The sequence below is a fragment of the Nothobranchius furzeri genome, chromosome 6 (genome assembly GCF_043380555.1).
Source record: "Nothobranchius furzeri strain GRZ-AD chromosome 6, NfurGRZ-RIMD1, whole genome shotgun sequence".
In the NCBI taxonomy this organism is placed as follows: Eukaryota; Metazoa; Chordata; class Actinopteri; order Cyprinodontiformes; family Nothobranchiidae; genus Nothobranchius; species Nothobranchius furzeri.
The window spans coordinates 36560386-36572699 of NC_091746.1; the positions used below are offsets into that span (position 1 = coordinate 36560386).

At 40.7% G+C, this 12314-nt stretch overlaps 1 protein-coding gene across 3 annotated transcripts; it reads left to right on the top strand.

Moving 5' to 3' along the window:
* The first annotated feature begins 1065 nt into the window (after positions 1-1065).
* Positions 1066-11820, top strand: LOC139061613 (histone H3-like centromeric protein A). Of its 3 annotated transcripts, none has more exons than XM_070552175.1 (5): positions 1066-1195; positions 4181-4350; positions 4573-4694; positions 5186-5260; positions 11409-11820. In XM_070552175.1, the coding sequence occupies exons 2-5, from the start codon at positions 4236-4238 to the stop codon at positions 11535-11537; spliced, it is 441 nt and encodes a 146-aa protein (XP_070408276.1). In that variant the 5' UTR covers positions 1066-1195; positions 4181-4235; the 3' UTR covers positions 11538-11820. The 3 variants fall into 3 exon arrangements, with proteins under 3 accessions (XP_070408276.1, XP_070408277.1, XP_070408278.1); XM_070552176.1 differs by having other exon boundaries at positions 1089-1195; positions 4226-4350; XM_070552177.1 differs by having other exon boundaries at positions 1097-1195; positions 4215-4350.
* Positions 11821-12314: the final 494 nt, after the last annotated feature.

Below are 12314 nucleotides of genomic sequence, written 5' to 3' on the forward strand. Positions count from 1 at the left end.
AAATTGATGCATCATCTGACTGGTCTGAGTAACAAGTGTGTCAGTGTCCTCAGCTTGGCCACTTACACCTGCTGTTTTGGGTGGATAGAGTGGTTTTAGTCCAGCCTATGAGATAATGTCTACAGAAGGTCCTGTCTCCATTCCAGGGCCTCCTCCATGATGGACAGCCCCTATTCACCACTCCATGCAGGCAGCATCCTGACGCCTGATCTACCTCCTCTCAGTCAATCAAAAAAAAAAAAAAAAAAGAAGAAGCTTTATTTAAAAGAGATAATTCCATTAGCGATTTTTAATACATTTTTCTGCCAATTTGATTTTTTCATTTGGGGCTGCGAGTAACCAGAGATTACATGCAGAATCTGCAGCCCTCTGCCTTTCCTGCCCACTGCTGTGAAGAGCATACACCTACAGACAGTGCTGCCATGTCTTGAGCTGCAAGGCTGTCCTTTTGGGAGACACCACAGACTTTTCCCGCATGTCTATTTCCCCGCCCATGTGCTCAGAGATGTCCCTGTTCCTGAGAAGTGTGTGTGGGGCCCAGACCGACGCATCCCAGCCCGGTCTGTGCTGGCCCAGACGTGAAAGCGCCAAAAATATGTCCTCTACACTTTTTGTCATGAAGCTTTGACTTTTATAACAAATGCTGTTTTGCCTCATTACAAGGAACGCTGGTCATGGTTCCACCAATAAAATAACCATCCATCCAGAGGAGAGAATGTTTTTGGTGGTGTGTCTGAGACTGTGGAACTAAGCCATTTTCTAACATTCTAGCAATTATCTTTACTCAAACGGTCTTTTCCTCTTCTGTCTGTTAGCTTTTTCTCTTTTTATCCATTATTTACGGACACATGAAGGCCCACCACGTGAAGCTGTGGTTGTTTCTTACATTTTTATGTCATGTCTGTGGTTTCCAACTCCACTAAAAAAGCGCTGTTGCGCGTTACTTCCTGTAGGGGGCGAGAGCGTGCACATCCCCTCTTTGACAGGTGCGCTGCGCGCGCATTTAAATGCTGCCTGGCCAACCAGACTCCTTGTAAGAACTCAGTGTTTCGAAGCTGATTGGATACTCAAAGAAAAAGAAGCTGATTGGATAAGCAGGAAACCAACCGTGATTTGAAATGTCTAGAGGCTCATTTTGAAACGTCAGGCTCTTTACACGGTCTGTGGAACATCAGCAGATTAGAAACTTTCGCAGGTATTTACTCGTTTTATAGAAGTACACAAGGTTTAAAAATGAATTGTTCCATCATGTGCTTGTCTTTTAACTATATAGGTGTAAACCTGCTGCTATTTTGCGCGCTAGTAATGATACAAAGTGTCGTAAAAGCGTTTTTTGACTTAGCATTTCAACACAGCCTTTACGAAGGTGGATATCATTTGAGTAGTCCAAACACGATGAGTTTTAAATAGGTGAAAGTTAGAGTATTGTAAGAAATATCATATATGTAGTGTTTCTCGTGTGGTTTTGTGAACGTTTAAACTTGACTCGTGTTTTTTTTTTCAAAGTGCAAGAGAACAAGTTAAGTATCGAATATATATAAGTCAACAGCCAGGGGGATTAATTATACAAATATATGTAAAAATCCGCAAACATCCATCAAGTGATAAGTTAGATTTATATATAGTTTTACATCCATAAAAATAATGAAAATATGGCATCTTATTAACAAATTTACATTTATGGTTATGGAATTTAGCCAAGAAGTTTATTACAACAAAATACTTATACTTTTTGGTGTTTAAAAAAGAACAAAGTAACACATTTTCCCATGTTAAAGAGAAATCCTTAAACATATGCCGAATAATAAACCTGCTAAACCCATTCCAACAGATGAGGAACAGTTTCTGGATGATCTCCACAAAAACTACAGTTAACATAATATTTCTTTTAAATTTCACCATGTAGTGCTTTGCAGGGTAACATTTATGAAGAATTTTAAATGACACCTCTTTTCCTTTATTTATTTACAAATATTTATGGGGGATCTGCCATCCACTTGATATACGGAACATGGTGATTCCAGTATGGTGTGACATATGGGTGCAAAACAAAAGCTTTTCGAAACAAACTGCGTATTTATTTATTACTGATACCATGTCCTTGTAAAAAGCAAATTTCCCCCACTGCTGATTCAGTTGTAGCTGGTAGTGTAAAATTGAGTAGGTGGTAAATTATCACAATTTTTAAACAGCATTAAAACTTGACTCATGTTACACTGAAGTCGTCTCATGACATCAGGAGGAAAACCATCCTGGTATATATTTTAAAGTAAAATTTTGCACAATTTTTTTATTGAACCTGTAAATAGAATTTAATGTGACGGCTGTTGTGTCAACAAAATTGTACCAGTTTAACGGAGCATTTGTTTCTGACCGGCTGCTGAATGGATGAGCACCCAGTTTGGAAGCTGGACAAATCTTTATTTTTTTCATTAAGGTGTCTCAGGATGTCTTTGTGTTGATGTTTTTATAAATCTTTTAGTTTTATTCTAAAGTCGGATCTTTTTTTCAGAAGTCATGCCAAATGTTTGTATTTATCAATATTAATCCTCCAGAATCATCTTTAGACTTTTCCTTACAGGGGTTGCCTTAGCAGTTACTAATCTGGGGTCTGCAACCCTTCAAGGGAGTTCCCACAGTTTTGCCAGTCATGATGTGGTGAGATTCCAAGATTATATTTGTAAAAATTGAACATTATAAAATCCCAACAATCAAAACTTCTTAAAGGAGTATTAACATTTTATGTCTGTTTACTGATTGTAATTAATCAGTTTTAATTAGTGATGCACCGATATGAAAATTTTGAGCTGATACCGATATTAAGATCACTGTTATGGCCGATACCGATATTTGCCGATACCGATATACTGACATTAATGCTTCTAAAATCTGCAGATTTTGTATAGAATGAAAATGATTAAAGCTGAATTTACGTTACAGGGTTTCCCCCAGAAAATTAGTTAAGCCTGGCAGATTGCGCGCACTCCTCCGTGAGAGCGGGGGTGGGGGGGTTGCACACGTTGCACACGTGGCAACCTGAATAAACAGTCGAGATAGAACTCATTTGAATCTGAAATATGAGTTATAAACGTACATTTCTATAACAGTGTCCCCCAGTCTGTGGTTTGGAAGAAATCTTTCAGTCTCTCACTAGCTTCATCAGACAACATTTTCACTGACTTCTTCTGTTGTGGCTCTCGTCTCACTCTGGCTTTGTATTCAGGGATCAGATGTATGATATTGTGATCAGAGTGGCCAAGCATGGGAAGGGGAGTAGAAGTGTAGGCGTTTTTTACATTAGCACACAGCAGATCAATTGTCATCGACTTATGTTTTAGGAAGATAAAACCACTCAGTTTTGAGTTGGTCCTCCTGCCTTACAACAAATGAACAAGATAGCAGAGTCAATCGACAAAGAAACAAGTCTAAGATGTAAAACACAAACAAAAATAAATCCTGCAGTGGCACACACTAAAAATATCAGTCACACCTTGCTACAGGGTATCCGGGGGTCCTTAAAAAGTCTTAAAAAGTCTTAAATTAGCTTTTCCAAATTTAAGGCCTTAAAAATCCTTAAAAATGACAAATAATCCTTAAATACAGTTTCCAAAGGTCTTAAATTACCAAAGACCCAATAAACAAGATCCTTTTGTTTTCCTCAATTTCTAGTTAGTCTTCAGCATATTTTGTGTATGATGTTGGCGTAAGCAGAACCGTACACATTCAGTTGGTTGTGAAAGGGGGCTATTTTTAGATGAGCACATTAGCTGGTTAAGCTAGTGGGAGCTTGCACCATGGGGAAGGGCAAGTTAGCACCGGTTCCAGGCAATAGCTGGAAATTATAGCTTAAATTTAATTTTAAAAGTAGCTTAAATTTGGGCTAAGTGGCCTTAAAAAAGGTCTTAAAAAGTCTTAAATTTGGCTCCCTTAAACCTGCAGATACCCTGTGCTAAGTGAAGTAATACATTGGGTATAGTCATAATATTAGGCAGAATTACAAAATAAACTAACAAGAGATTGACCGTAGCCCTGCAGGTAACCTATTCCAATCCTGAGGAGCTTTGAACACAAAAGCATGTTTCGCTGCTTTCTTTTTTTAACTGAAGTTTGACATTTGCACCGGGTCACCCAGTGAAATAAATGTTTGTTTCAATGTGTTGTTCTCTAAAACCTTTCCCAGTGAAACTGCTGCAGCCTGTATTTCTTAAACCTAGTTTCCTACTAGATTGGAAATCATGCGTCACAGTTCACCGCGCAGCCGGCGGAAGGCCAAAACTCCCAGTCGTCGTGACCCACCTCCATCTCCCACAGCATCATTCTCTTCAACACCAAGAAAAAGTGGTTTTTCTGGTGAGTAGTTCATGTCTAACTATTCTACAGTGTGTCCCAACCAGGATGTGGGTAGTATCATGGAGCACAGCTCACTGCTGATCATGTTGCATAATTTTTCTGATTGGCTCTGGGAAAAACCGGTGTTTACTACTCATAAGTAAAATGGGTGAATGTGAGCTTTTAACTTTGATGTAGAGGCAACAGGCCCTGCCAACAAGCACTTTGACTCTTGTTTTTTAGGGATTCCTCCTGTGTCTCCCAAGAAAAGGAGGTACAGACCTGGAACCAGAGCCTTGATGGAGATTCGTAAGTACCAGAAGAGTACCGATCTTCTGCTCAGGAAAGCACCATTCGCTCGCTTGGTGAGTCCAAATGATCTTTAGCTTATAGTATTGTTTCTCCCTAACTCCCTATCCCTTTTGCATTGCAATGTATTTTTCTCTGTGCTGATATTGAGTGTCAGACTGCTGTCTAGAATAATCTCCATCACACTTCATTGTGGTTGAGACCCTGTTGTGTCTGCTGCTGCCTCATTCGCTCGTTTCAGACAGAAAAGCCATTGGAGAGAGAAAAAAAATCATTCAATCTCTTTGGGTCATCATTCTTGAAGATGTCACAGGACATCTGAAAAAACTGTCCTCTCACCCTGCTCTTCCATGTCTTGGAACAGTTTCTGAAGCTTTAAAAATCCCTGTCGTTATTCTGTTTGACAGATGATGACACTGTATCTTATCATTAATCAGGATCATTTATTTACTGTCTTGTGATTTCCATTATCTCCAGCCCACTAAATTAAAAATGCTAGTTCTGTTACTGTGTGATTAAGTGTTCCTGTTTCTCTCCCTTGGCTCAGGTTCACGAGGTGTGCCAGAGTTATACCAGAGGCAATTTGCGGTGGCAGGTCTTCGCTCTTCTTGCCCTGCAGGAGGTGAGCAGCAGCGTTTATCTTTCAGATCACCTTTTAAATCAGCTTAACAGTTTGTACTCTGCCTGATCAACACTTTGAGCCTTTAACGAGTCTCAGATTATCCTCCGGCTGGGACCCAACATCACAAATGTCTTGATCTTTTTAACTGGACCACTCTCTTATCAATAGATCTTGGCATGTCCACAGCGTGGTACACAGTGTTGGGAAAGTTACTTTAAAAAAGTAATTAGTTATAGTTACTAATTACTTTATCAAAAAGTAATTCAGTTACTGAGTTACGAGATTATAAAAGTAACTAATTACCAAAAACAAGAAAAGTAACTACTTAGTTACTTTTTTCATTAAAGAATGCAAGAAAAATTGGTTAATTGAACTTACTTAATTTACTATAAATTACTACAATAGTGAAATATAAATGACTGACTGGAACATAATAAAATGTATGTCAAAATGTTTTTTATAAACCTGAATAATTTAAATAAATAAGCACTTTACAGGAGGAACTACTAACAGGAACATTGCACTTATCTAGACTATTAAAAAAGTCACTGTGTGATATTTAACAAGACCCCAATCAGCTAAATTTAAAATTGCAAATTGAAGCACCTGTAAAGGTTCCCGAGCCTTTACATGGTCTCTCAGTCTAGTTGAATTACAGAGATGAATGTAATTTTGCACAGTATTTTAATTTTTCCAGCTTCACTTAATTGTGTGTTATTAGTAGCATTTCTGTTGCTGGTAATGGTTAAATAAATAAATAAAATCCTTTAAAATGACACTAGAGGAGGCACAAGCCTGATGTGTATGTTTGGGTTCGACACACGGGAGGCGACAAACAACCGCGATCAGCGAAATTTGTCGCTGTCGCTTTTATTACCTGACACACAGGAGGCGATATGCAGCAGCGGCCAGCGGCAAAGCCATCTAGCTTCAAGAAAGTTTTGGTTGTAAACAACAAAGCGCGCATGTGCCGCCGGCAACTTCAGCAGATGATACGGTGGCTGGTAAGGGTCACCGCGCCTACACCGCAGCCACGGTAAACCCACCGAGATAATATAGTTTTTTTAAAAACAAAACTGTTATTATTATTGTCAACTTTTTTTTACCGGGGTTTACCGCTACACCGGTTACCGTGACAACCCTAGAAGAAAGTAGTGTGGAAAGTGGTCAGTATGTTCTCCAGCATTCTAAGCCTATAGCAGCACACCGTAAATCCTCTAATACAGGCCCGGGCCTGTATTTGACTTAAAGAGCAAGTCACCCCCTACAAGAAACTTACTTCACTCCCTCTTCATGTTTAAAAAATGCAACAAATGCTGTTGCCTAGCAGACCGAGAGGGCGGAGCCGCTAACAAATACACACACTCATGACATTGTGACATCATAATGTACCAGCTAACATCACTGTGTACCTCTTAGCCAATAACGACGGCAGATTTAAATTCAAATGCAATGCTGAGTTTTTACCCAACGACGGTGCAACACTGATGGTTTTAGGCAGAACATTTAAATTTTAACTTAAATGCACTAAAGTGCAGAATTATTGACTACATGTGTCTGCAGCACGATCAGACACTCATTTATATAGTTTATCAGCAAAAAAATGTTGATTTGGAGTGACTTGCTCTTTAAGCTCATCAAGCTCCAGGCCTTTATTGGAAGGAGGACCAGAATTAGAGGCAGGCTTCAATTTCTATTTGAGCAAAATGAACTAATGGTTCGCTGGAGTTTTTGACAATTAAAATTGCGCCCACATTTTCAAAGTTAAACACATTTCTTTTAACAACGGTAGTTTCTGCTTCAGCCCTCTCCCCCACCCCCTCCCCCCGCGCAGCGGCCGTAAACTCACTGATGCGCCTGCAGCCTCTCGGAGTTCCTGCTGCTCTAAACATTAAAATAATTATTTCATTTTCTGTTCCTCACTTCTGATTACCTTCAATGGTGTCTGTTTGTTGCAACCACCAGGTACAAAAACTAACTTGTTTTTATTTGACTATTTTTCTGTCCTGCCTGTTTATTATCTTCCTGCATCTCCTCTCAATCGTAAAGAAAAACTGCTACCTGGGTTCATATATATTCACCTTATGAGTTACTTTTGAACTGCAGTTCTAAAAGATCTACCGACCGCAAAAACAGCGGAGTGCGCGCTGCTTGCCGGCCACATCGCGTCACCGAGGACAAACCAGGTGATGCGCCCCGATCCACAGCAGCAAAACGCATCAGGAACAAATAAAAGAATAAAAAAACAGAAAACATAAAAGGAAATGAGCCGACATGAACGATCGCATGTTAAATTAGTTTTTGAGGTGGCAACACCTGATTTGATGATGTTACTGTGGCCGTGCTCAGGACGCAGATGTCTGGAGCGCGTCAACAATCAGAGCTTTGCATGCGCAAGCTGGTTAAGGTTAGGATGGGGGTGAGGGGAATGTTAAATTGCAAGAGGGTAAACGTCACAATTTGGTTAAATGTCCGTTTCACGGCAGGTGTCAGTGCCGACGCTCTGGCACAGCGCGTTGCCTCCCGACGCTCATCACCTGTCACCTGCCGACAGCAGGCTGCTGTCTTTTCCGAGGACTGCATCTTGCCGGTCATTATCACGTGACAGCGACTAGTCGATGACAGGCATAAAAAGTCACTATAGAGCGGTGAAGTCGACTAGTGAATAGTTCATACAACCCCTGCTACTGCTCCCCATAGTGTTCTGCAGCATAATCAGCACGTTCTCTTTGAACTTGATATCAAATTTTCGCCTCCTCTTCGTCTCTGCACGGTTAAAGTTACCCTCGCGGTCTATCACTGGCAAATCAAAAGTGAGACGGATGACACAACCGCCCCCTGTACTTGCTTGATACCACATTCCACCCGGCCACAATAAAAAAACGGCCATTATTCACCTCCGCCGACTCCGGCCAAAATTTGACACCCGGCAGTTAATTAAATACAGGCTAATATTAGAGGATTTACGGTAACTACAGAGATAACTCTGGATAACCTAGCATTTTAGATGGAGGCAGATGGAGGCAGGGCAAGGGAGAGCCGTCTTTAACGACTGTACACTCCACCTCCCTCTACTCCCCCACTTGTACAGATCCAGACTAACATCAGATTTTAACCATAGGCCCTATCAAATAAAAATGTTTTAAGCCTATTCTTAAAAGTAGACAAGGTGTCTGCCTCACAGACTAAAGCTGGGAGTTGGTTTCACAAGAGAGGAGCCTGATGGCTAAAAGATCTGCCTCCCATCCTATTTTTAGATATTCTGGGAACCACCAGCAAACCTGCAGTCTGAGAGCGAAGTGCTCGGTTAGGAACGTATGGAACAATCAGGTCACTGATGTATGATGGAGCTTGATTATTAAGAGCTTTATATGTGAGAAGAAGGATCTTAAAATCTATTCTGAATTTAACAGGCAGCCAATGTAGGGAAGCTAAGACAGGAGAGATATGATCTCTCTTTTTAATTCTCATCAGAACTCTAGCTGCAGCATTTTGGACAAGCTGAAGACTTTTAACTACATTCTGTGGACTTCCTGAGAGTAATGAATTACAGTAATCCAGTCTTGACGTAATAGTGAGAGTAGTACTCCGCCAAGGCTGCTGTTTGTCACTGATTGTGTGCATAATTTTTATGGACAGGATTTATAGGCACAGCCAAGGTGTTGAGGGGATCTGTTTTGGTGGCCTACGGTCTCTGCTTTTTGCTGATGATATGGTCCTATTGGCTTCATCAGAACGTTATCTCCAGCTTTACCTGGAGCTGGTCGCAACCGTGTGTGAAGCAGCTGGGATGAGAATCAGCTCTTCTAAATCCAAGACCATGGTCTTGAGTCAGAAAAGGGTAGAATGCCTTCTCTGGGTCAGGGATGAGGTCCTGCCTCAAGTGGAGGAGTTTAAGTATCTCAGGGTCTTGTTCACGAGTGAGGGAAAGATGGAGCACGAGATTGTTAGGCAGATTGGTGCTGCATCTGCAGTGATGCAGGCGTTGTACCAATCTGTCGTGGTGAAGAGAGAGCTGTTAGATTTACGTTCCCTCACCTATGGTCACAAGCTTCGGGTAGTGACTGAAAAAACTAGATCGTGGATACAAGCAACTGAAACGAGTTTACTCTACAGGGTGGCTGGACTCTCCCTTAGAGATAAGGTGAGAAGATCGGTCATCCGGGAGGGGCTCGGAGTTAGGGCTGGGCGATATGACGATTTTAGACCGTTTTACGATCTACACATCTGACGGTCTGTCATTTTTGAGAGACCGTTTTATCACGATTCACAGCTCTGCTGTTGAATTTCTGCCTCTGAATGAAAAGGGAACTTACCTCAGGCGAATGACACGCCTTTGTTTGACCCTTAACCAATCAGAGTGAGTCATAGTAATATATTAGTGCCCCGCTTGTTTTCACCTGTGTGTGAACAAACATGGCTTCGCCGCGGCTGAGCGACAACGAGGTTTTCGTTCCGAAGAGGAACGCAGGGTTTCCTTAGTGCGCTGCGCTAACAACTTAGCGACGTTACATGTCTCGGAGAAAGCGTAAAAACACGTTGGACGCTTCTTCTGAAGCAAGAAAATAACACTTCTTAAGCAGAGCACGACGTCACCTCGGCTCGTTCACCCTCTGCCGAGCCGGTGTCGGTACCGGAATGAGCTCGGTCGCTGGAGCTGCCCCGTGACTGCCTGATGGAAAACCAGCGGGTTTCATCAGACTCGTAGTTTCTTGTTTTTGCTGTATTTTACCGCTCCCTCCTGCAGTCTTCCCCTATTAACATTTAAAATGATTCTGTAAACTCCGTGTATCAATAGAAACAATCTCTGCCTCTGCCAGCTGCAGTAAATGTAGTTTCCAAATAATAAGAGGTGCATTCATCTGTGTATCTCCTTTGATCCGCATTAGTGATGTTTTCAGCACCAGAACAGTGAAGCAAAGAAAGATTCCTGAGTTTGTTAGTAATTTTATTTATTAGGTGCTTCTAACCTGTTCTATTTTTCTCTGAAATGAGATCAAATCAGTGCTTCTATGGGTTGTCTCCAATCTGCACTGGAAAATTTTACTTTATTTAGAGACTTGTTGCAGAAAATATTCAGAATGCGCAGTTTTTTGCTACCACAAGCGATCTCTGGTCCAGCCGCACATCAGAGCCGTATTTGAGCTTAACTATCCACTACATGAGCAACTGGGAGCTACATAGTATTTTGAACAAGTTAATGTTTGCACAATACGTTTGCAATTGACATGTTTGCACTTTAAATACGTTTACGATTTTAATTTATGTTAAGTTACTTGAAAAACGAGAAAAACTGATTTTTGTAATTGTTTCTCTCAGAGCTTTTATCATCTCTGGTGTGAGTTTAAAATATAAGTGTGTTAGCACTGTGCTGATTATCCCTAATATGAATAAATGTTTATTTATTCAATGTTTCTCTTCTTTAATACACAATTGAAGTTATGCTATTCATGGATAAAAAAATCGTGATAAAATCGAAATCGTGATAAAATATTGGAAAAATCGTGATATTCTATTTTTGCCATATCGCCCAGCCCTACTCGGAGTAGACCCGCTGCTTTTCCATGTTGAGAGGAGCCAGTTGAGGTGGCTCGGGCATCTGCCTCCTGGACGCCTCCCAGGTGATGTGTTCTGGGCACATGTAACTGAGAGAACCTAAAGAACACCCATGACACGTTGGAGGTACTATGTCTCTTAGCTGGCCCGGGAATACCTTGAGATTCCCCCGGAGGAGCTGGTCTAAGTGGCTGGGGAGAAGGATGTTTGGGCTTCTCTGCTTAAGCTACTGCCCCTGCGACCCGGTTTTGTATAAGCGGCAGAAAACTGATGGATGGATGTCACAAACAATTGGAGACAGCTTGTAGCTAATTGTTATATCCAAAGAATTTTGTAGTGAGGGCGTACGTGTCGTTTCACTACCATGGGTCGTCCGTGACTGCGGGGGTGAATGCTTGGCCTGGCGGTTCGCCAGGCTTTTAAAGCGCTGGTGGAAACCCTGCATTTTGTTTTCTGTCGGTGTTTGATTTTAGAATATATGTGCCTAAAATGAGCTGTTTCATAAAGCCACGCACCAACTCCTGCATAATGAATGTGAAACACTGAGCATTGAATGTCTTTTTTATTTATTTATTTTTTTGTTTGTTCACAGGCAGCAGAGGCCTTCCTAGTCCTGCTGTTTTCAGATGCCAACCTGTGTGCCATTCATGCTAAGAGGGTGACTGTGTTTCCTCGGGACATTCAGCTGGCCAGGAGGATCCGTGGAGTGGATCGTCTGTAAAATTCTCACAATGACCCAAAGAACCCCAGCTACAGGAAATACCTTTTAGTAATATTAACAATTCAGTTAGAGACCAAGAATCTGTTTTTTCTGTGACGTGTTCATGAATCTGGTTTCTTTTAACAATTTCACCCATTGGAATGATGTTGGCAAGAAAGATGTGGAAAACCAGTCTTTGTCAGGCCACTGTGTTTTTTTAATATCATTATTTTACTGTTTGCTGTAGTATTACTATGTACATATTGTATCAGCTGAAGTAAAGAAAATGTATTCTTTTTCTGTACATGTTCTCTTTTGTATGTTAATGTAAAACTTTAAACAAATATAATTTTGAGGCCATTTTTTATGTTCTGATTTAAAAATAAAAATGATGAAATTTAGTTTTTTACTATTAATACAGTTTAATTTTGTAATTTTAACAATAAATAATCTCATTGTGCTTGAATATTGTATGTGATGTCCTCCATGGCTCAGGGTTTGGTCTAAAATATTTGTAAGATGTCACATACATTGAAACTTTTTCTTGAGCTGATGTAAAGTATTGATGGGCAATAGTCAAATCAGAAGTGTAAATTGACAAAAACTGTTTTAGGGGAACAAAATATCATGGAAATTAGAACTTACCCTACCCCTTCAAATAGTAAAAGGGCATTTTAAACTAATGAAATTGATCTAGCTACATGTATCAATACCAGACAGAAGTGTATATTTTGGTAAACGGTTTTGCTTTCTGTGGGAGTGAGTTGGAAGATGTAAATCACATTGCATTTCCAGACC

Coding starts and splice junctions, on each gene's coding strand:
- LOC139061613 (XM_070552175.1), top strand. CDS start 4,236: ATGCGTCACAGTTCACCGCGCAGCCGGCGGAAGGCCAAAACTCCCAGT. Junction 4,695..5,185: donor AAGCACCATTCGCTCGCTTG/GTGAGTCCAAAT, acceptor CCCTTGGCTCAG/GTTCACGAGGTGTGCCAGAG. Junction 5,261..11,408: donor CTCTTCTTGCCCTGCAGGAG/GTGAGCAGCAGC, acceptor GTTTGTTCACAG/GCAGCAGAGGCCTTCCTAGT.